Consider the following 25740-nt stretch of genomic DNA (forward strand, 5'->3'; position numbering starts at 1 on the left):
CCCTCGAAAAATCGAGAGGGAAGAATATCAAGCACATCGACGAAGATGGAAGTATGCAGAGATAACTTTCGCCAAATTTCTATCGGATCTCGCGATCTAATACGATACTAAATTCCGATATTCGCGATATTCTTTAAAAAAAAGAAAAGAAAAAGAATGGAGACAAAATATGAATCACACGGACAAAGATGGAAGCACGCCGAGACGTACCAGAGACGACTTCCGCTGTAGCATGAATTATCATCGTCATCGATCGCGCGATCGAGCGTTGAATTCGTCGATGTAACAGCCGGTGGCGGGCAATTAAATTAATGATTTCGCAGAAGTAATAGACATACGCTCGGCCAGCGGGGGTAGTGGAGCAAAGAGGGAGGCATAAAACCGCCGACAGAAACGTCACGCGGTGCACCATGACCATCTACAGTTGCCCGGCGTCGTCGGACGTCACACGGTAATTGCGATTTATTTCTCTTAATCGCGCTTAAACGGCAGCCAATTTATGCCGGCCGAGTTAATTTTACGCAATTATATAATTACCAGTCAACTCGCGGCACGGCCTAATCGGGGTGCCAAGCGGCGTTCTAATGGCGATACTTGGGATTCGAAGACGCCGCGGGGTCGCTTTTGCGCGCCGTTTCCCCGCTGTCGAAACCCACTCCGAAATTACCTTCTCACCCCCGAGAAACCGGCGACACTTTGCCGAGGCCTCGTGAAAAACTTGCCCCGCTTTCGCCGTCATAATTGCCCATCGCGAACGAAGAAGGAAGAGCCCAGGGTTTCGGGAATCATTCCGATCTTAGAGCCCCGATTTGGAACAGGGAAAATTCAAACTCTGTGGGGAAACACGCGTTTCTTTCCTTTTTTAAATAATATATAATATCACCGATATTATACCGTTATCAATAGGTATTAACGCGATTTTTAGTCACGCGAGATATTTGCTAAACTTTGTCAATTTGACAGGAGAAATGAACCCCTTAACAACCGATTTATTTATTTTATTTCATTGGCAGATAGTAGAGAATAGTAATATAGTAACTCGAAGACAGTTACATGACGTTACATGAATTTATGCAGAAGATTGTAATTTCTGTCACAATTGATAATGTCAACTAATTAGGTTTAGAAATATGAGAGAGGATATACGAGACATTATATTACAATAATTCTTCAAGATCGTAAATTGCATTCCTTGCTACCGGGTTCGCAAAATAAGGGATTGAAAACCGAAATATTTTTCAAAAATCGGCCAAAAATATTCGAACCCTTTGTCATCGATTTAGTAAACGATTATGACAATTGTGCTGAATATAATTAGGAAGAGGAAGGTATTCTAGATGATACTAATGTTGTAATACACAGTTTCACGTTAACTCAACCAACGAAAGATCCATATTAACACGAAATAAAGGAAATTTTACCTAAATTGTGTCAATAACTCTGTTCGATTTAAGTCACCAACGCGAACTCCATTCTTTTTTAATACCCCATGGAAACTCTATGCGAAGCTTCTGTTGGAGGACAACGTTATATATTGTCTTTTTGTTCTGATATAGAACAATTGAGGCCCGTAGTGGGCTGAGCTTTCGATCTTTCTTAACTCTCGACGGTCAATTCCGCGTCATGCTTCGCTGTATACTGACGTAAAGAATCGAAACCTTTTCTCAGACATTCGACTAAAATCGTGTCTGTATAAATCGTACTATATCCCTTATTTTCTTTATTCTTAATATTTGAATTCTAATCTCCCACCTATCGAAAGTACCAAGGATGTGACAGTGAATAGGCGACTGGAACATCATTGCACGGCAATATTCATTGGTATAACTCTCTTCTACCACTGTATACTATGCTAATATATATTAAAGCACGTGTCGTGATTACTAAAGTGTTCTCTATCAGAATCCTGTTCAATCCATCAAAATAATCAACGTTTAATTAAAATTTAGTGTCACCGAATACGCGAAGAAAAGAAGAAAAATTCCCACAAGCCTGTAAAATCCTGGTTCTCTTTCGCGTATTTCGACAAAGTTGCGAAAAATCAGGCTGGCGGAGCTCGTTTTTCATGCTTGCTTCTCGAAACGGGGAGTCGATATTTGTCCAGGGCGAAGAAAGCGGACAAGCTGTAAGTCCTTCCTTATTTATTCATTAATTTCCAGAATCGATGTCCGACGACGAGGTCGCGGCTACTTGGAAGCAGCGAGCGTGCACAGGGCCCTTACGGTAGCACACGCCAGTTAGAATAGTGAGCGTTGCCGGCATTCCGGCGAGTAAATTCTTGAAAACTCGTTTGGTCGGTCCGATCCGCGAACCAACTCTCAATCTGCGCCCATGCAGCGAGGCGCGCGCGTGCGAATGTAAGCGTTTCCTAAATTGGCCCTAAATCTCAGCCCGTTCGTTCCTCGCTGCGTCCGACCCCAGGTGCTGCCAAAATTTTTCCCCTTTCTTCTACGAATCTCACCAACACCCTGACGAAATTTTCTCTAATTTTCTGCAATGCTCGAAGGGTTGCTCCTTTTACAGGATTGTCTTCTGTACTTCATTGGAAAAATTGGAAAATTTTGAAAAATTGCATCGAATGACAGGGTACTCTTGACAGTTGGGGTTGACAAAATTTGCAAGATTGTCCAATTTTAGTCTCGAGTTTTGAAATATAGCGACCATGCGTGGAAGGAAATATGAAATATTTGATGGAAAATGACAGGGAAAGTTTTGTGCGAAATTTTATTTCATTTTTTGTACGTATATGTAGAATTTTTGATAATAAAGAAGCGAAGGATCGTATAGGTGGAAATAGCTTGAGGATGCACAGAAATGGGGTAGTATAGGAAAATAGCGAGTCGGGTAAGACAAGCTTCTTTAATAATTGTCAAGCTGAAATGGCCAGAATGGCTACCGAAAGAGGGTCGAAGCTATGGCGTATCGAATCCGTGACAGCGAGAGGGATGAGAATGCTAAAGCGAAGCTCTAGTATCGATTTTCCTCGCTTGAATTCACCATACATGGAAGCTGACTATGGTACACCACTTTCTCCCCTTTGAAACATCCCCCTACCGTTTCCTATATTAAACTACTTTACATTTAGAACGTCCAAACATATCTGCTTTAAAAATAATTCATACATGTACATACTATATACGAATTTCTCACTCGCGAATCAGGACTATCCAAATTTCTAATAAATAAGAAAATGAAATTTAAATAACAAATGAATTGCATGTTCAATAATAAAATTTGATATCCATATTCTCCTACGCTACTAAGAATTATTAAGTACATGAAAACGATATTAAGAGAAAATTTGAAATATAAAATAGGAAATTTAAATTTAAAGTATCGAAGCATTCCTAAAATGTCTCCAACCTGACCGCTAAAAATGCCCACAAAATTGTCATATAAATGTCATAAAATGTCAATAGAGTGTCATAAAATGTGAAAGTCAATAGAAATGTCAGATGTGAAGTTAATAAATATTACGACATACTAGGAGCGTGAAAACGGCACTAATTTCGATCCGTTCGAACCATAGATTCCACCATAATCACACCACTCACAGTGAACCCGGTCGATGCCTAAATTAACCCCACGTGTTACCATCGTCACATCCTGAGAGAAAACATCCGAAACATCTCGAACGTCGGTGAAACGGGCTCGAGGGCACAAGAGAGTCGAATTTTCCGGAACGGAAGTGATCACCAAAGACACCCGTCGTAACCGGTGAACGCGTGGTCGAGGGAAAGTGACGGTACGCGGTAAAAATAAAGCTGGAACGAAGACACGGAAATCGTGGAGCGTGGTAGAACGTTGCATCAAAAGTTACGGACGTGTTACATGAAATCGCGTGACTGGCTGCCGAGGTAAAACGGAAGGCGTGCTGGTTGCAGCGACGTGCAGACAGATGGGAGTGGTCTCCGCAATCACGATGGGCGTGGTGCTTTCACGGCGTGCTGCAGCTGCACCCCGCGTAGCGGCCTCTGTGCGCTGCATTTGCGTTCAAACGTGCTGGCGAATCGCGTGAGACAAGCTTTCCTGCCCGTCGAATCGTCTTCCCTTGCGAATTTTCCGCAGTTACGAGGAATCGCGATAAATCGAGGCTCGAGGTAGATGTATTGAAGATCGGGCGTAGGGGGTAGTTGTTTAATTCAGAAATAGTTCCAAAGGGTGAAATCAGGGTAGAAAGTAGGAAATGCACTGAGACTATACACGATGGCGAACTACACGAGCCAAATTTTCTTTGGAAGCTATACGAATGATTTTTTACCTAGAATTCTCGAAAACCCGATGTTAAAGGTTTCAATTCATTGAAAGCTAGGTATTGCATGGTAGCTGTTTATTTGAGGAACAACGAATTCGTATCGAGGTCCACGACGAATTCTTTGGGACTATTCTTGTTGCGTTGATCACGAATGGTTAGCGACAATTTCGTGGGGTAAAATTGCGGTTGGGAAGAAGGAAATACTCTGGGACTAGGCAATTGGCGAACTATTGTATTATATATGAGTCAAATCTTATTTGGAAGATATACGAATTATTTTTTACTTCGAATTTTCGAGAATTCTATGTCAAAGGTTTCAATTGATTTATGGAAAGGTGGGTATTGCATGGTAGCTATTTATTTGAAAAAGAAATTTAGATTGTGAATTGGAGAATGGTGCAAGTAAGTAGATGATCGCGAGTAATTCAGGAATAGTTCCAAAGAGTAAAATCATGGTTAGGAGATAAGAAATGCTCTCAAACTAGGCAATGGAGACGTGCATGAGTTAAATTTTCTTTGGAAGCTATACGAATCACCTTTACTTCAAGTTTTCGCGAATTCTATGTCGAAGGTTTCAATTGATTTATTAAAAGCTAGGTGTTGCAGGGTAGCTGCTAATCCGAGAAAGAAATTTAGTTTAGAAATTGGATGATGGTGCAAGTAGATGATCGCGAGTAATTCAGGAATAGTTCCAAAGGATAAAATCGGGGTTAGAAAATAGGAAATGCTCTGAGACTATGCAATGACAAAACACGTAAGTCAAATTTTCTTTGACAGATGCACGAATCATCTTCCACCTCGAGTCTTTAAGAATTCTATATCGAAGGTTTCAATTGATTTCTTGAATGTTAAATATTGGAGAGTAGGTGTTTATCCGAGGAAGAACTACTTTTCCGCCTAGGAGTTTGATCGGAGTGATTGCGAAGACTAAAACCATGGATAGAAAATCGAAAATATTCCAAACTTCGAAGAGAACTAGGAATTTAATACGATATTTCCTACTAACACTCCTAACTTCCTCGTAACACAGAACCCATCTTAATACCCACAGAACTACACCCCTAACTCTAAAGAATAACGTCAGAAAATGGTACCGTTTGAACCTCTTCACTCGTGAATTACGAATAGATTAGCAAACACCCTGTTCTAAATTAATTTAACAAATTGAACAGAATTTCTCTCTTATCTTAAAAGATGACAGGACACGTTAGAACAGCGTTGGATCGCGTTCACGCTTTCCATCGCCAATTTCACCCAGAAGCACGTACAAGATCCTTAGTCCTCGATGCAACCTACCGAGCCCTCGCGAGCGAGCAAGCAACCGATCCACGGGATCTCGTGCGATGGTGGACAGTGCCGAAAACACGGATGAAAAAAGAGAAGAACGCGAGGGTGAGCGGCGGGTTGCAACGTAGGGGAGGATGAGCGGGCTTTTTACCCGCGATTTACATGATAAATCTCGTCGGAGGAGGATCGACTCGACATCAAAGTTGGAAGGCCGAGAGTGCAGTGCCGTTTGTGGCGGCCTGGCAAGAGGGAACGGAGGCAGAATGGCGCGCAGGTAGCGCGCAAGAAAGGTCGGTCGGCCCCTCAGATGCTCGCAATTAATAAGAGCTTAATGGGGGCCGATATAGCGCTGCCACGCTCTCGGGGTCCGTGCTTTCTTCGTTGTTCTCCCACCGAAATCATCGATGCCGACGACAAAAAGCAACGCCACGGCCGTAAAACATTTCGCTCCGTTCCTCCGCTATACTCCAAGGTGCCCGGGACACGTCACCGCAAAAAGGGCCGCACCATTTCTCGCAGGCCGGTGCTGGGTTATATAAGAGAGAGGGAAAGCTCGTTTCTCGCGCCGCGATTAGGAAACGTGGATCACGAGGAGATGGAGTTTCGAGCTGGTTTGATCTCGGAGAAAATTGCGGAAAGTGATGTTTCAGTGGAAGGGAACGGTGACGATGCTTGGGTGTACGACTCGCGCTCAGACTCGGTGTAGCTTGTCTTGGTTTTGGAGTTGCTGTTATGGTTAACTTGGATGAATTTACAGGGCGTGGAACTGGGATTTACAGGATAGAATGGTGGTGAAAATTAGGGTTCATTTAGATTTAGGATATTTGCATTCCTAGTCATCAGTTAAGCATAATTCGGTGGTAATCGTCAACCCTCTGCACTGGAAGATTATAACTTACAATGAGAGCCTTTCTGAAACTATACCGATACTGTACAGGAACTGTGCAGAAATTGTACTGAGACAGTGCAAAAACTGTGCAGAAACAGTGTTGTACACTGTATTGAAAATGTACAATCTCAGTATTGTCACAGTACTGTGAGAGTAGAGAATACAGTATACTGTGACAGTACTGAGACTGTACTGATACTGTTCTGAAGCTGAATCGAATCTGTTCTGAAACTGTACTGACACTGTGCTGAAAATGTAGAGAAACTGTACTGTCACGGTACTGAAACTGTATTGAAATTGTACTGAAGCTGTACTGAAACGGTGCTGAAACAGTACTGAAACCGTAATGGAACTGTACTGAAACTGTACTGACACTGAACTCAAACTATCCTTCGGGTTATAGATTTAGTTGAAACTTTGCTGGTTTATAGATTTAATCATTCAGTTGAAGAAAATATATCATAGATTTATATATAAATATAAATCCCGAGGGACTTGCAACCTCCTTGTTAGTACCGACTCGAAACTTCTTGCCAAATGTCGATAACAAAAACACGCGTATGAATTAACAAAATCTATAATCCTCTGACTTCTCCAGAATTTTTTGTGAAGTTTAGGGTGCAAAATAGGCGAAGTAATGACGTTTAACCCATTAACAGCTTACCCCGTGACAGTCACGGGTAGAGCATCGAGTACTACACACGAACTAATTACTAACAAGGTACATATAAAACACATTTCTTTACATTTTTTATTACACGCTGAAGTGTTTTCGAACATAAAAGATCTGTACATTTCTTGGACCCGAATTCGTAATTTTACTACACTGTGAAAGGGTTAAATATTACAGATTAGAGAAAAAGTCAAAATTTATCGAACAGTGTAATTTGAAAGAAATTTTTCAAAGATATTAATGCCTTCGAGCACCTTAAGTCACAAGAATGAAGAGCATGTTCGTTACTAGGATGCCGATTATTATACCGATTCCACGACGGCCTTCGTCCCCCAACTATCAGACTGTCCCCTTATTTGAAAGCTGGAAAAAGTTGTCAAGTAGAAATACAAAATTTACGACCCCGAACTATAACAGATACCTATTTGATCCTCCCACAGACTTCCATACGCAAGGTTCCCTAAACTACGTCCCACCACCAGCTAAACACTGTCAAAGACATATTATACAAGCCCACGAGAACTCAGCAACTGGTCCAATTGCCGCGACCCGGTATCGACGCGAGATATATGACATTCGTGACTCTACTCACCAGAGAGGGGTGCGTAATAGCCGTGCGGGTAAGAGGGTGCGGAGGAAGCGTCGACGAACGACTGCGACGGCGTCGCCGACGGCCAGTCCTTGTAGGAGGCCGCGGAGTGCGCGTGGTGCGCCGCATGGTGGCCGAGTCCTCGCGCACCACCCAACAGCAGACCGCCGTAACTCGTCACGGTCGCCATGTTATGGTGGTGATACTCGTGCACAGCCCTGCAAAACAGATCGTGGAAATCGTTTTCGACGCCTTTACATCCTTCGCTGATTTCTTTTATACGGAATAACGCTAAGGGAGGCTCTAATGTCCGAAGGAAGCAAGTAGGCTCGAGGGATGAAGTCGCCAGGAAATGAACAGTACGCGAAGAAGAAGGGTGGATATAGGACGGAACGCTGGAGAAGATCAGACGAAAATGAGAGAGACTTCGAAAGGAGAGAAAAAAGAGTCGGAGAGAAAGAGAAAGAAAGAATCCTCGATATCGTGCCTCTTCTCAAGAACGGTGACAGACTGGTAATTTATACGGCGGCCGACGCGAGATCAGCGCTAAGGATCTCTGCGGCAGGGGTACCTGCTCCCGACGGTTTTCTGTATTTTTCACGTCTCGTTTTCTCTTTGCCTCCTCTCCTGCCTTCTCTCTCTCTTTCTCTCTCCGCTCTTCTCCTCCGCCGTGTCGCTTTTTCTACGGCTCCTCCGACCTACCCCGTACTCCCATCTATTCCTTTCTCGCTCCGTCTCTTTCCTCCATTTTTCCCGATTTTTCTCCCATTTTGTCTCCCTTTTCTTCTCCTCGTCCTTTTTCCAACGGGTTCCCCCTTCCTCCCCGCGCTCCGCGCCCGCTGCGACATTCGTTCCCGATGGTTTATCCCGGCAGGCTATCGCGTAATGAGCGTGTCGCGCCTGCCGGAGGCGGATTTTTGGAATGCGTGAAGCATCGGCCGCATTATCGTCCTTTAATTGAACGGACCACGCTCGCGACGATTTCGTCGATTAATCACGGGCTGGTTTCGCGCGCCGCGCGTGAACCAGCGGCGCGAGCGAGCGGAGCCGCGCGGATTTAAAATGGAGCACGACGCGCTGGGATTCGATTGGACGAGATTCTTCCATGGGGTTGGTGTAATTGCGCACCGTGCTGATACGTTCTCGTTCATGGGATTTATCCGACGCGACGTATGGAGATGAAATAATGGGGATTCCGATCGAGTTGGAAGAGAGGGATTGAGAGGAACGAAATTTTCGTTGACTTTCAGTGGATTGGAGTAAATTTGATGATATTTGAACTGTTCGATAAGGGATTCTCTAAGTGTCTTCTTTTTACGCGAGATGAATAAATAATTGGCGTTGCGGGGTGGCGAAGTCAACAGATTCTATTAATCTTCTAGAAGGGTGAACTTGATCACGATGTAATATATCACTCGAAATATATTACGAATAATTATATCGAGAATTTTGTTAAACAGAACATTAAATAAAATTTTGGATAAGATAGTCCACTTTTAAGGTTAGAATAGAGGTGGAAACTGTGGACTTCGCTCTTGCTGTAAGCACCATAAACACTGATGATTTAACCCTTTCACTGTTTCGCGTCATACGATCAAGGATCTAACTTGGATCATCCATGATCTCGCGATCTCTCTAATTACGAAGCTGGTCTAAATCGAAAATTCTAAGGGAAGCGATTTCATCCTCCATTTCGTATTGCGTTAATTTCCTTGCAATAAAATGACACTACTTTGCGACACTAATTAATTCTTCCAATTTGTATTATAATATATTTAAAGCAAATCATAGATTCGAATCTTATGAAACAACGAAAGGGTTAAAATAAGAACGGAATTGTGAAGAAAAGGCCGATTTTCCGATTAAAATCGAAGGAATCACGATTACCGAGTATTATTTGAGAATAATGTCATTCGAGGAGGCAGAGAAACGTATTAGAGGTTAGGTCTGGGACAGATTTTCCTGTAACGTAGAAATATATTTTAAGGACAGCACGAGGAATGTCAGGAACGCTCACCTGTGGTGATACTGTGGATAATGCGAATGCCATGGATCCGTTGGACACTCGTAGACTTCACTAGGATGCTGGCTCTTCCAGAAGGAAGGGGGGAAGTTCCTCATGAACATGGGAGAGATATTTTCTACAACAGAACGAAATGCTTTTTGTTAGTCCCGCGTGTATTCCACTGAGCGAATATAAACGTGCAATTAAATTATCAGGCTAATCAACAGCCCAACTTCTTCCCATACATAGTACCACTAGGTATAGTACCTACTACTTAGATACTACTGACTGGAAAGTGAACCTGTCGTTCACTATAATGCTCGAGTTTTCACGAAACGTTATTTTTAACACCGACACAGCAATTAAGTAAGCTACTAAACGGCGTCAATTTCTAACCTCGAAATTTCGTGTTAAACGTTATTATGATAATTCCCTGGCGAAAGTTTCTCACGAAACCAAATCCAAAACTCATCGAGTATCCAGTAATTCCATGATATCTCCAAACCAGGAGTCCTGGACGATAAGTCACCAGGTAATCGATTTATACATAATACTACTAGATATAGTACCTACAAATATAGACCCACAGACATAGTACCTACTAAATACTACTAACTGGAAAGTGAACGTGTCGTTCACTATAGTGCTCGAGTTTTCAAGTAACGTTGTGTTTCTCAAACCGCCACAGAAATTATATCAAGTAAGCTAAACAGTGTCGATTTCTAACCTCGAAATTTCGTGTTAAACGTTATTACGATAATTCCCCGGCGAAAGTTTCCCACGAAACCAAATCCAAAACCCGTCGAGTATCCAGTAGTTCCATGAAATCTCCAAACGAAGAGCCCTAGACGATAAGTCACCAGGTGATCGATCTACGATCGACGATCCCGACCTTGACGGATCAGCGGGCCAATCGACGCAATAATTCCTGTTCGAGAGCATAGACGTTCCGGCCGGGCAGGAATGTTTATTAAAATATTTGTGTCGTTTCCCACGGGCCAGCACGCGATTCTTTCGAGGGCTCACGATAAACGGGTAGTCGGATCCCACGGGATCGAACCGCGCGACAGAAAGGTACCGCTCGGTTGTTTTACAAGCGACCACTCCAAAGCCAGAAGCTTGTCGTGTATCCTCCCGCGAGTCTCTCCGGGTCCTTGGTCCCGGGATTCCTTTTTCTCTCCAAGCTCTTTCGGCCAATCCAAACACATATTCGAAGGTTGAACCAACGAGGTCGAACCAGCCGACGATTTATGCTTCTAATTCCTCTGCCTCTTCCTCTGTCAGCTCTCCGCCGTGGTATCCCACGGAAAATGTGTCAAGTGATTTATTAAAAAAATCCTGGCTTCACCAATCGCTGTTATCTCGAGATATCTGGTGTCCTTTCGACGCCATTGCGTATAGGAAACTCTTGATGCTTCAATTTTTCTTGCCAGATCCAAATTAACCACTTGCGCTACGATTTAACTTTCGGTTACCGTATCGCGCTCTACAATATAACATACGGTAAGGCGTTACATTGAGCCTAACTGTTAGCCAACGTGACGGACACGTCGTTTTTGTTTCTGCGACAAATGCCTATCGACGTGGTATACACGTCGCTGGCGTCTTTGGAACAAAAGCATCTGAACGTGCGCGGCACGTCTTTATAGCGCAAATGGTTAAGGCCCGATTTCTGAATTTCCTTCCTCGATTTCGGAGTCCATTTATTGGCACTCGATCTTTTCAAAGATGGCGTCTCGTGGCTGGTGACTATAGTTACCCGTAGTAGCGAAACATTACAATCTTTGGTATTGGCAGTCTTTAGCATTCGGGGTGAAGTCTTTTGAAAAAGAAAAAAGGAAAAGAAAAATCTATCATCGCAAAAGCTTGCAATTCTTTGCGGAGAGAGCTAAGCAGAACGGGAGTACGTGTATTAATTCTTGGCTGAATTTTTGTGACCGGTGACTATAGTCACCTGTAGTAAAGAAAGGGTTAAAATTACTATTTCACTGAATACCAGTGCACTGCGTTTTCTAACCTTCAATCTACAACATATACTTTCTCCCCTTTCTTTCTGTATACGGTATTATTACTAAACTTACCACTGTTAAATGACAGGTTATTGAAGAACTAACATTTAAACTCACAGAAAAGTGGAATAATTGGAAAAATTGAAAGATCAATTGCACGTATACCGGAAGGAAAATCGAAGAAACGAAGAATTAAAACGATAACGTCGAACGCAGAATTTTTATCGAAATTTTTAAAATCGGTCATTTAGGTTATGGTAGGTTTACTGTTGCGAAAGTGTAAGTTTCGCTTGGAAGTAGCATAAACTCGGTTGGTTCGCGTCGGAGACATCTCGAGCACAGGATGTAGTCGTTTTGCGCAGAGGATCGCGAAATTGATTGAATTCGGTTTGGCTGGTAGCAAGATGCTGTAAAATTTATCATCATTTGCTCGGGCAACGCGTTAATTATGGAGCTTACTGTTTATGGATCGACAGGGATACATGGTGGCATAAAAAGTGGCAGGCAGTAAGACTGTTTGATAAAACAGAGGCATGAATTATTCATCGTTGTGTTGCACAACCTATCTGTACCGGATTGATACATGGTACTCGATGTACAGTAATTTATCTTTAATAGATGACACATACTAACACACATACCCGTGACAATTAACGAGCCCGAGTTAACAAATGGAAGGAGTATCGGTACCGTAAGGACAATACCGTAAATCGAGAACGAAACGCCATTTAATTTTTGCATTCGTGCGATGAAATGTAGATACAAAAATCTAGCGTCTGTCAAAGTATCGAGTCTCAAAGAAATAAATGAAAGTAGCCTCGAGAGGCTGCAAATACGTGGTACCATACTTGACCGATTTACTTCTAACATTCATACCTTATAATTATTTGAAAAATCAGAATAATTTATTTTGGAGCAAACCCAAATTGCACACGTATTTAATTAATTAAATTCATTAACTAAATTCATATTAAAATAAAATTAATTTAAATTTAATTAAACGCACACGTATTAAAACGAATAAATAATTGAAATTTTCCTGCCATTCTCAGTTTTCAAAAAATGGACTTATCTAAACAGACACGATTTTGGGATAAAATGAGGTATTACATAAAAAGTAAGAAGGTTAGGAAGATCATTCTTTCCTTATAGGTTAGGTGAGAGTATCCTGAGTTTTCGACTCAGAGATTTTGAGGCAAACCCAAATTGCACACGTACTTCTGAAGTATCCACGTCGAGTGTCAACGATTAGAAAATGATTCAACGATGACGTTACATTTTTAATTACACTGTACAACGCGAATTTTAATCTGTAATATTCATTGGGAAACTCTTGTCAAATTTACTTTTCTGAAAATTAATAAATAATTGAAATTTCTCTATCACTCTGAGTTTCCAAAAAATGGACTCTTCTAAAAAGACACGATTTTGGGATAAAATGAGATATTACATAAAATGTAAAAAGGCTAGGAGGATCATTCTTGTCTTATAGGTTAGGTGAGAGTATCCTGAGTTTATCAATCTCCATAATTATAATTATTTATACTTTTGAAAAATTATAATTGCTCATCAAGCTTTAAAAATAAGCTGTCAAGTGTACTTCTATAGTAAATTCGTGTCAAATAAAGAACTTTTTACTCTGTAGAAAGTAAACTCTACAAGATTCACCTAATGGATATTACAGATTAGGGAAGAAGTAAAAATTTGTTGGACAGTGCTACTGACTTGCAAATTTCACTTTATCACGGTTCACCATTAGTTCACAACGAAAAACGCCAATGAGATAAATATTACCTGCCTGTAACATATTATTGTCTCCAAGATATCGTTTTAAGTTCCGAGCACCCACTACTCTTTCTATCAGCACTCAAATAAATTGCATGATTTTTTCCGAAGACACGAAAACCGATTAATCTTGCACTTGCACAATTAACAGATAAATACAAAATTTTGTAAATCTCCATTCACAGCGTTTTTCCACCCAATAACAGATACAGGGCCGACGCGAGACAGGTTCAACGCGTTCACCGGAACCCGGCCCCGCGTTTTGAAAGGCCCCGCGGTCTACGAAAACTCATCGGACATTTTGCAAGACCCCCTGTATAGTAGACTGAACATTCGTGCGTGTGTAGAAAATACAATCGCATAATCCATTAACCGATTATGGATTAATTGGATATGGTACAGCTTGCCGTGCATTGACACGAGTGCAAGATTTTCTCAGCCATCTTTGCATCGAAATATTTCGTTGCAGAGTGTTCTAAACGTTGAGATTAAACGTTGACATCAAAGGTTGATACGACTGCAGCACGGGTGCGGAAGATATTAGGTGTTAAGGAAATCACCCAATTAAAAAACACCGATTTTGATCATCTTTTTAGAGAATGACGATACCATACCATTTACCGATACCATATTGGATTTAAACGCGTACTCTGGCTCGGCAAAATTTTTGAGCCTGACCTCACGAAAGGTCACGCCGGACCTGAACAGACACAGTGGCTAACCAAAATGAAATGCTTTAACAGCATAAACTTCTGTAATTAAATACTGTAGGATGACGAAACTGGTCTTGAGACACCGAAAATTCACGAAAGAACAAGAACACGATAACGCAAACTCAAAACTCGTAAACTGATTTAACTTAGGGAAATAACACCAAGATAACGAAAACACACAAAGACGCACTCTTTTAAAACTCTCTACAAACGACTCACGCTTGTGTTGGTCACAACCGATTTCAAAGGACTCAGTTTTGCTTGTCAAGGACCACGCTTTTATGCTTTCCTTAACCTACGCTTCACCCCGCCGTAGGGGAGTCACGCAACTTAATTTTGTTATATAGAATAACTTTTCAATATGCTTCTAGAAGATATCGATCGGTTTACAATTTGTTTTCGTTGGCAATAGCTGATTCGCGATTTCTTTTGGTTCCTACGATACTATAAAGAATTAGGAGCAACTACTAATTCTAAACAATTACCCCGACATCGGTACGCCAAAGAGATAAACCATAATCTCCAGCACCTTCTGCCCATCGTCTCGTTCCTCTTCAACCCCCTCGACACCCCCCGCCAGTGACAATTTCCTCGAGACCACTCTATTCCCCGTGCTCGCACCCTGCGACTCGGAATACACCGAAAGATTCGCAAAATTCGCATCCCGCAGGCTGAAAGGGTCCACAGGACGATACTGTAACCCGATTGGGTATCGGGTCGTCCCGGTAACAACTGACCCGCGACACTTTCAGCATAAAGAAGCCATGGAGCCGCATTGTTTCCCACGCGTGGAATGCCGGAATGGAGGAGGGGCCGGGGAGGGGGCTCGTGGCCGACGAAACGCGTAAAATATACTTTCTCGTGGAGAGCGGCGACCGGCGGAGCGGATTGGCCGAGCGGATCGGCCGAGCGGCGCGGCATCATCCTCCTACACAAGTATCAAGAAAGATTGACTAACTATCGCGTTAAATATTGCGATTTGCTTACGAGGGAAGATGCGAGATAGCGGAACGGAAACCGGCCCCCACGTCCTTCGTTCCACGTCCTTCGTCCTTACTCCAACCCCGCGGCCGCTGCCTCGCCATCTTCTGCCACGGCTAGCTCTCTGCCCGACCCGGCTCGCTGTCCTCGCCCGACTCTCCTTTATTTATTAACGCAATTAAAGAAACAGAGTGTCGAGCGTCCACGGCCGGCTTTCTACCGTGCCGATGCCGCGGACCGGCTGCACGCTCGGGGGACCCAGGCTTTCGATTCCACGCGAACGCGGTACTTAGCACAGTCGGGAGGGTTGTCCATGCCAAATTCGCATAGTGCCAATGAGTTATGATTATATATTTCAATCCTTTTTTAGAATTTTCACTGATTCGATGTGACGGGAGTTTACGTTTTCGATATGAATCTTTGGCGAACGTAGTACTTAGGTTAGTCGGAAAGGTTGTCCACACCAAATTCGCATAGTGCGAATGAGTTATGATTATATATTTAAATTCTTTTTCAGAATTTTCAGTCATTCCGCACGATGGGAGTTATTGTTTTTGATATGAGTCCTGGGTGAATACGATACTTAGGACAGTCGAGAGGGTTGTTCATGCAAAATTCGCATAGTGCGAATAAGTTGTGATTATATAATTAAATCCTTTTTTAGAATTTTCAGTCATTCGATGTGACGGGAGTTTATGCTTTCGATATGAATCTTTGGCGAACGTAGTACTTAGGTTAGTCGGAAAGGTTGTCCACACCAAATTCGCATAGTGCGAATGAGTTATGATTATACATTTAAATTCTTTTTCAGAATTTTCAATCATTCCGCACGATGGGAGTTATTGTTTTTGATATGAGTCTTGGGTGAATACGATACTTAGGACAGTCATTGTTCATGCCAAATTCGCATAGTGCAAATGAGGTATGATTATATACTTAAATTCTTTTTCGAAATTTTTGAAGATTCAGAGTAACTGAAATTTTTGTTTTTTATATGAATCTTAGGTGAATGCGGTACTTAAGATAATCGGAAGGGTTGTCGATGCCAAATTCGCATAGTACGATTAAGTTATGATTATATATTTAAATCCTTTTTTAGAATTTTCAGTGATCTGGAGTGACGCAAATTTATGGTTTTTATTTGAATTTTAGGTGAATACGATACTTAGGATCGTCTGAAGGATTGTCCATGCCTAATTCGCATAGTGCAAACGAGTTATGATTATATATTTGAATTATTTTTCAGAATTTACAGTGATTCGGAACGATGGGAGTTATTGATTTTGATATGATTCTTGCTTGAATGCGATACTTAGGATCGTCGGGAAGGTTGTCAACGCAAAATTTGTATAGTGCAAATGAGTCGTGATTACTATAATAGGTTCTTTCTTAGAATTTTCTTATTTTTTAATTTTTGTCGTCTTCTGGAGTGATTCAGAGTGATGGTAGTTTCTGTTTCTGATATGAGTTTTAGGTGAATACGTTACTTAGGACAGTCGGAAGGGTTGTCCATGCCTAATTCGCATAGTGCAAATAAGTTATGATTATATACTCTAGTTCTTTTTCAGAATTTTCAATGATTCGGAGTTTTTGGGAGTTTTTGTTTTTGACATGAGTCTTGGGTGAATCCTTACTGGGATTAATCCTTTGCACTCGACAATTTTTTGGCTAGAGAAGAGTAGAAATTCAAAGATTCTGTACTAAAAAATTGACGATACCTTTTTAAGCAGTAAATAAAGAATTGTATAATAATAGAATTGTAGTATTATTTGATTTCGATACCTCGCACACTGTTACATTACGTTAAATTTGATATATTAATTAATATCGATCTTTCAAATTTGATGAAATGCTGACTGAAGCTCACCTCTCGAGCGTAAAGGGTTAATCCTTACTAGGATTAAAATTATCTCACCTGTTTGAAGCATCGTATTGCATGGTGGGGCAGTTTTAGCCCCACCTCGAAATATTGCAATAGCTGCATGCTATATGTTTATATTTCGTCTTATTTACGTAAAGCAGTTGGTAATACCTTCGACAAATGTTATAAATGTATTCGCTTGTCTTGGCAACATTCGACATGCCAATACAGGTTCATTGTTGCAAACGAAAGATTCATTGCGACAATCTTTTCTTCCTGCTTTTATGTGAAAAATCGTAAAAATGAGTTAATTTTTATAAAAATTAGTTCTATACCAATTTTGTTTCATTAAAAACACGATCAAATTTCTATGCAACATGGGTCTATTCTGTGGCAATGGTTGTCATAGAATGTGTGAAACTAGCGAATGGGGGGAATGTTAAAACGAGAAGAAAAATATTAAATAGAAAATGTCACTTTATTCGCGAGTATGTGTGTGAATATTCAATGAAGGTAATATGAGAATGTGATATAAAAGAGAATACGATAGCGGACTGTATGTCTAAACCATTGAGTGGTCCCGCGTTATTAAGAAATGTAAAAGATTTTATGTATGTAACGTACCTATGAAACCAAGGGGGGAGATTGTGATGGTGGTTGTCATAGAATGTGTGGTATGAGAGTGAGGAATGTTTGTGTGGAAGAACGTGTGTGTGACGAGTATGACAGAGAGTGGCGAAAAACAATCAGTAGGTGAATGACAGTCATTACAAATAGACGTTTTGCGTGAAAGAGTCCTCGAGAGATTATGTGGCAGTTAGAAGCGAATATATTTAACGAGATTTAGTTATGATTTATGTTCTGCCGTTATTGTGTTCAATAAATATTGTAGTATCGCAGAATTTCCACCTCGTGTATAGGTGACTTTAGTTTGGAAGGTCGCCGAGGGTTCGAGGGCCAGATCGGTCGGAAAAACCCTGGCGATGCGTCAGGCCCTTAGCATGACCATATTTGGTGATGTTGGGGGAGGCTTTTGGGGAATATATAAAGAAGGCAAAAATGGTTAGCTAGAGAAGTAGAAGTAGAGAAGTAGGATTTTTGAGAAGTCTTTAGAACAAAGTTGTATAGAAAGAAGTATAAGTTTTTAATCGTTTAATTGTATTTGTATTGTGGAGTCAAGCTGTAATCCTTAATTATAGTTGTAGCTGTAATAGTTGATCTATCCATATTCGTAGACTTTATCGTAAGCACACATTGTCAATCCATTATTATTAATTAATAAATAGAGTACTTTTATTTACCACCACAATAGTCTCTACAATATTCTTATCAGTTTATCCATTTACTCGCATATTGTATTATCGAAAATCCTGTGCCGCAAAGGGTTAAAATGAGCATAGAAAAATACCCATCACCGACAGAAAAATGAAAAGAAGGAATTAAAAGAAAAAACCTAATCCCATTCCGCCTCGACAAACTCCGGAGGACAGTTTGGCGAGCCATCCGGTGATCATTAATTTTTTCCAGGTTCATTCATTTTCCCGGGCGAGTTGGCCCGTAATGATTCACTTTCAGCTGTTCACCGAGCAGCTCGACGTCGATCGTTCGCCCACTGGCGCGATAGCCCGATACAAATGTAGTCGGTAAATCTTCGCGGCAGTGGTGTTTCATTTCCAAGGGTCGCGGAAAATAATCGGCTGACACGGCCACGGGGGATGAGCTCCTCGCGCGCGACGTGCTGCTCGGCGTCGACGCGTGGCGTTGGCGCCGCGCCAGAAGGTGCTTCTATAAAGACGTCGCGCGTCGCGGTGCCGCGATTCGTCAAAACGTAACCCACGGCAGATTGATGTGGCGGTGCGACCGGATGGCTCGTTATTCTGATTGCCGAGGAGCTCGCACACGGCCACGGCCAAAGAAACCTCTACCCGCCCAGTGACACGGGATTCGCACTCGCCGCGGAAACTAATGGCGCGTTCCGGTCTATTTTCGATTTGTAGACCCTGTGTCGATGCTTGGATGCGCGGGTCCAGCTAGCACGACGCTTTTAATCCATGTCCGTGGATGGTTGGGAGATCGTGCAATAGCTGGATCGAGAGCTTCACGATTTTTTGAGGGAAATAGAATAATATTCCTTGGAAAGGGAACAGAATGTTACAGGGTATAGTTCGAGTATAGTAAAGGGTATGGTCGGTGTTGATATCCTACATCAACGATCCCTGTGTACCAACCCTTTGCGCTCTAGGCATTTTTCGCTAAAACTAACCAACAGCTCGAAACGATTTTCTGGATATTCGATGAATTTCTATTCGAGACTAATTCAAAATAATTTTAGGAAGAAATGTGTAGGAGGTGAGAATATTTAAGATGTACATCGGTACAGATAGACTGAACAATTATTGGTGCGAATGACGAGCGGATCAAGTGACTCTCAAAGGTTTCAATTGGCTTATTGAAAGCTAGGTATTACAGAGTAGCTGTTTATTCGAGGAGTAACGAATTTGCATTGGGATCCATGATGGTTTTAATGAATCTTTTGGGGCTATTCTTGCTGCGATGATCACGAGTGGTTCGTGATAATTTCGAAGGGTAAAATTGAGCCTAGAAAATAGGAAATACGCTGAGACTATGCGATGGCGAACTACACGAGTCAAATATTTCTTGGCAAGTATAATAAACATATTTTACTTAGAGTTTTCGAGAATTCTATACCAAAGGTTTCAATCAATCTATTCAAAGCTAGGTATTGCAGAGTAGCTGCTAGTCTGAAGAAGAAATTTAGTTTGGAAATTAGATGATGGTGCAAATGGATGATCGCGAGTAATTCAGGAATAGTTCCAAAGGGTAAAATCGGGGTAGAAAATAGGAAATGCTCTGAGACTATGCGATGACGAACTACATAATATTTTCTGACAAGTATACGAATCATATTTTACTTAGAGTTTTCGAGAATTCTATATCAAAGGTTCCAATTAATCTATTGAAAGCTAGGTATTGCAGAGTAGCTGCTAGTCTGAAGAAGAAATTTAGTTTGGAAATTAGATGATGGTGCAAATGGATGATCGCGAGTAATTCAGGAATAGTTCCAAAGGGTAAAATCGGAATTAGAAAATAAGAAATGCTCTGAGACTATGCAATAGCGAACTGTTGTATATGAGTCAAATTTTCTTTGCCAAGTATACGAATCATTATGTTGGAATTAAAAAACACTACATTTTTATCTATATTACTCTAATACTTTATTACCAACAATTTGGTTCTTTTAATACAAATGCTTTATATACCTTGTTCTATTCGCAACTAACGCAATTAACTCAACTGAGGACTGAGTACTGACCTATTGCTGAAAATCTTCATACATATACACATCGCTCTGCCCACTCCAACTATGGAAGCTTGTATCTACCAATTATGTACATATAATTGCCTACACCTTCTTTACTTCGAGTTTCCGAGAAATCTATGTCAAAAGTTTCGATTAATTTATTGAAAGCTAGGTATTGCACGGTAGCTGCTAATCTAAGGGAGAAATTTCATTTAGAAATTGGATAATGATGCAAGTGGATGATCGCGAGTAATTCAGGAACAGTTCCAAAGGGTAAAATGGGGGTTTGAAAATAGGAAATGCTCTGAGACTATGCGATGGTGAACTAGATGAGTCAAATTTTCTTTGGAAGGTATACGAATCATTCTTTACTTCGAGTTTTCGAGAATTCTACGTCAAAGTTTTCGATTAATTTATTGAGAGCTAGGTATTGCAAGGTAGCTGCTAATCTGAGGAGGAGAAAATTTGAACTAAAATTTAGTTTAGAAATTGGATGATGTCTTTCAACGGTTTCCTATCCCTGTTTCCAATGTACCCAAACGAATCTCTAAAGCGGATAATAATAAGCCACCATTTCAAAGATTTTCTCGGAAAACAGTAGAGCGAGGCATCGGACCAAGTGGCGAGCGAGTCACCTCTCGAGTGCAAAGGGTTAATAACTGACCGAATTACCTCGAAAGCGATCGAGCGTCGAATAGAATCGTGCAGGCCTGGACGTGGACAATTACGGCACGTTAAATTGCGTCGTGTCATAGATTACACGGCAATTTTCATCCGTGTGATCCGCGGCTTGGAGCGAGCGTACACGCTGAAAAAGCGCGGCCGTAGACCGAGGACGGTATCGCGGCTAATCTCGCGGCAGCCCCTTTGAAGACGCCACGGCGTCGTGACCATGTCAAGTAATTGCGTCTGTGTTGCGCGGCGGTGGCTGGCGAACGGGGCGTTAATTTGACGCCACCGACTGGAACGACGCGCTCAATTTCCCGAACTCAACGTTACCGCCGTTCCCGACGTCGTATTCTCATCAGACCGACCGGCATACGCGCCGCGATAAGCCGATCCCCACCGGCGGACGTTCCGAATTAACCCTTTGAACGGAAGTATGCGCGCTGATAAACGCGTGTGATTTTTCAGCTCGCGTCGCGACGGCTGCAGTCGCTGAGAACGCCAAAGGAACCCGTGGCTCCGCTATTTCTCATTTTTCCGCGCATTCTCTTGCTTTCTTCCATTCCCTTTTACGTTTCGTCGATTGGCAAACGGCGAGAGGTTTGAGGATTTCGAGGGTTGAGTATTGGGGTGGGAATTTGTTTGACAATTGGAATCTTAATTACCTACTTTCGTTCTTAATTATTGTAATTATTATACTTAATCATCTACTATTATTTCTACACCCAAAATTAATCTGTGTTATTTGAACGTTGTTTCTGTGTGTATGTTTGAGTTTAGTATAGTTCAGACAAAACAATTTATGGTAGGGAAAATCCAGTATTTAATTTTCCATGCTTCCTCTTCCTTTCTTCAATTTTCTCTTACATTTCGTCGATTAGGGGATGGTGGGAGGTTTGAGGGATTTGAAGGGATTTAATTATGGGGGGTAGGAATTTGTTTGACAATTGGAATCTTAATTATCTAATTTCGTTCTTAATTATTGTAATTATTATACTTAATTATCTACTATTATTTCTACACCCAAAATTAATCTGTATTATTTGAATGCTTTTTCTATATCTATGTTTGAGTTTAGTACAGTTCAGACAAAACAATTTATGGTAGGGAAAATCCAGTATTTAATTTTCCATGCTTCCTTTTCCTTTTTTCAATTTTCTTTTACGTTTCGTTGATTGGGAGACGCTGAGAGGTTTGACAAATTTGATGGGGTTGAACTTTGGGGGTTGGAATTTGTTTGATAATTGAAATCTTAATTATCTACTTTCGTTTTCAATTATTTCTACGCCTAAATTAATCTGCGTTATTTGAACGCTGTTTCTGCGTGTATGTTTGGGCTTAATATTGTTCGGACAAAACAATTTATGGCAGGGAAAATCCAGTATCTAATTTTCCATGCTTCCTCTTCCCTTTTTTAATTTTCTTTTACGTTTCGTCGATTGGGAGACGAGGAGAGGTTTGAGGATTTGAAGGGGTTGAGTATTGTGGTGAGAATTTGTTTGATAATTGAAATCTTAATTATCTACTTTCATTCTTAATTATTATAATTATTATACTTAATTTAATTACTATACTTAATTATCTACTATTATTCCTATGCTTAAATTAATCTGTGTTATTTGAACGTCTTTTCTGTGTGTATGTTTGGGATTGGTATGGTTTGGCCAGAACAATTTAGGGTGGAAATCGTCCATTTTTCAGTTTTCCATAATTCTTCGTCCTTTTTCCTTCTTTGCCGATCCTTTCACGATTTTCTTTTCTATTCTCCGATTGGGAGATGCTGAGAGGTCTGAGAAATTTGATGGGGTTGAACATTGGGGTGAGCATTTGTTCGACAATTGGAATCTTAATTATCTACTTTCGTTTTCTATTATTTCTAATTAACTTCTAAATTAACCTCTATTACCTGAACGCTTTTTCTATTTGAAAATTTTGTTTTAATATAGTTCGATGAGATCAGTGATAAATTGCTATCGAAAATAATAATCCTTTGGTCTATCATAGAACTGTGACAATGTAATGTTATATTAAATCTAACTGCGATGATAATGTACCCTAATATTTTGAAGAAAGTAATTTCACCGAATCGAAATTAATAAAAAGGTTGTACAATTTAGTAGCTAAAAAAATTTGGGATCCATATATTTTTAACTAAATTAAATTAAAAAACTCTTATTCTATTATGTAAAAATTCTCTGATCCAAACACTTATATCTCCCTCATAAATTGGATAATCGAGGTTCTACTCCACATACTTGGTTGATCAAACTGGGATAAAATTGAATTGAAGAGATTTGCGAATGCAAGTATATGTCTGTGAAACATGGTTGCTGATGAACAGGTAATTACGAATGTGTGATAGAAGGGTATGCGAGTAGAACGAGAAAATTGATCTCCGAGATAGATGATTAACGTTGACTCTTGAGGTGGTTTATTATTTTATATGTAGAGTGATAGTAGACTATGTGAGAAAATTAACTTGTAGAAGAGAACTTTTTCTGTATTCCAGGAAATGAATATGTAGGATGTGTGTTATCGTATTCATTAGCTTTAAGATACCGACAGAAAATCAACTATGTTGCAATTCTTGTTCTACTTAAGTATTACACCATGCAAGTGGAAATACCTTTTTAATGCTGATTGTATGGAATAATTTAGGTATACTATAAGATCTCGTATTATCATTTATATTTATCACAATTTACATGGTATCCCAATGATCTATTCTCAGAATTTCAAACCGCGTGTCTCAATTCTTCAAACAAAGAAATTAAAATTAGAAATTAAAAATTCTTTTTAAATTCCTTCTTCGATATTTTCAAAATTCGTGTAACAAAAGATATAAAATACACGAATACTCGACGATTTTGAATTTCATCTTTTAAGTTTATAATCGGATTAACGCGTCATCTAAGACCAGAGATTGCTCCTTTCATGAATCCATGGTGGCCATTAGTGACAGGAGTATCTCAAATGTCCAAAACAGTCAATACAGGAAGACATAATTGTCTGCATAATTACGAATCTCATAGCCAATTCTCCAATTTTATTTTCATTTTAGAATAATGAAAATACTCTTGTGGCAGTCAACTTTGATGCGTTAACTACGACGATCATTAATAAAGGTCCGAATTGATTTCTTCAAACGAAACATCAATGCATTCACTAGCAAAATTGGCTTGTTCAATCCATCCCCAACGAAAGTCTCCATTGTGCCTCAAAAATTACAGTAATCTACCAAAACTAACCGCAATGAAAGGTTTGAAAAATTAATTTCTTCAAACTTGCAAAACTTTCCACTTCAATCCACCCCCAATAAAAACCTCCATGGTTCCTCAAAAATTACAGTAATCTATCAAAACTAACCGCAACGAAGGAACCAAAAATTGATTTCTTCAAACTTGCAAAATTGTCCTGTTCGATCCATCTTCAATGAAAATCTCCATTCTCCCTGAAAAATTCCTATTAATCTGTCAAAACCAACAGCAACGAAGAATCCGAAAATGAATTTCTTCAAACTTGCAAAATCGTCGTATTCGATTAGCCCCCCACGAAAAGCTGCATTCCCCGTGAAAAATTACAGTAATCTACCCAAAGCAACCACAACGAGGAATCGGAATAATACCCTGTATAATCCCGACCTGCGCAACTTCTTTCGCTAACGAACCCTTGGGAGATGCACGGAACCCCGTTCTCAGGCCTGAGCCACGCAATCAAAGTCAGATTCCGGCGTTGCAGGATCCCTCGAAGGCGGCGTTCGCAAGAAAGCAGGATAATCACGGTCGCGTCGCTTATGCGCCTCGTATCGGCGAGCATTCGAGGGCAAAACGTTTTATCGGGCAGTCGTATCGTTCGCCTCCTTCGATCCTGTCCCCTTAAGCGTGTGCCAGCCGCTCCTGGTACCGGCTGGTAGCCCGCAAAAGCGTACTAGACGCGATTTCTTCGTCGCAAGAAGTCGTTCCCCGAGGAGTGTAACGTGTCACCAATTTCCAGCAAGAGTCACGATTTCGAGCGCGACACGAGAACCTCGTTCGGTTAATCTTCCACGTCCTTTCCGGCCTGCGCGCAGATACTTGGCCCGCGAGCTTCGTCGCCTATTTGTCCTTACCACGCGAGCCGATTGGCCTTCTTTTCGCTCATTAGCCGGTGAAATATATTATCTGCGTACACGCGGAGCTAATAACGTCTTCAGCTCCACTGCTCCAGGCACTCTTAATTGATAACGCCAAGAGGAATAGCCTGATTAAGGGCTGCGGTTTCACTATAGCGGATCTAGGAGCATGGGAGCGGCTTTGATGCACCGGGGAAATCGTGTTTAGTTTAATGTCTCTTGATAAGTCTCACGTGATAATGGTACGCTGATATCATTTTTGTACGAGTAGAACGAGGGTAAGTTGATTACTTAGCCGTGATATATAGCGGTGATGATCTTCGGAGATATATATGTAGGATAGCAAAAGAAATCGCGAATCGGCTATTGCCATCAAAAACAAATTGTAAACCGATCGATATCTTCTAGAAGCAAATCGAAAAGTTATTCTATATAACAAAATTAAGTTGCGCGACTCCTCTACGGAGAGGTGAGACGTAGGTTAAGGAAAGCATAAAAGCGTGGTCCTTGACAACCAAAACAGAGTCCTTTGAAATCGGTTGTGACCAACACAAGCGTGAGTCGCTTGGTGTTGGAAAGAGAGTTTTAAAAGAG

At 40.9% G+C, this 25740-nt stretch overlaps 1 protein-coding gene across 1 annotated transcript in view; it reads right to left on the reverse strand.

Annotated features, from left to right (window-relative positions):
• The window catches only part of vg (transcription factor vestigial), a 57196-nt gene that overhangs the window by 21678 nt on the left and 9778 nt on the right, over window positions 1–25740 (reverse strand). The window contains exons 4-5 of the mRNA XM_017907339.1: window positions 9711–9834; window positions 7697–7911 (exon numbers count right to left, since the gene is read on the reverse strand). Of these exons, the coding sequence (XP_017762828.1) occupies window positions 7697–7911; window positions 9711–9834 (339 nt within the window). The remainder of the gene's footprint in view (window positions 1–7696; window positions 7912–9710; window positions 9835–25740) is intronic.

The sequence above is a fragment of the Eufriesea mexicana genome, unplaced genomic scaffold, assembly GCF_001483705.2.
Source record: "Eufriesea mexicana isolate 0111107269 unplaced genomic scaffold, ASM148370v2 scaffold10, whole genome shotgun sequence".
Lineage (NCBI taxonomy): Eukaryota > Metazoa > Arthropoda > Insecta > Hymenoptera > Apidae > Eufriesea > Eufriesea mexicana.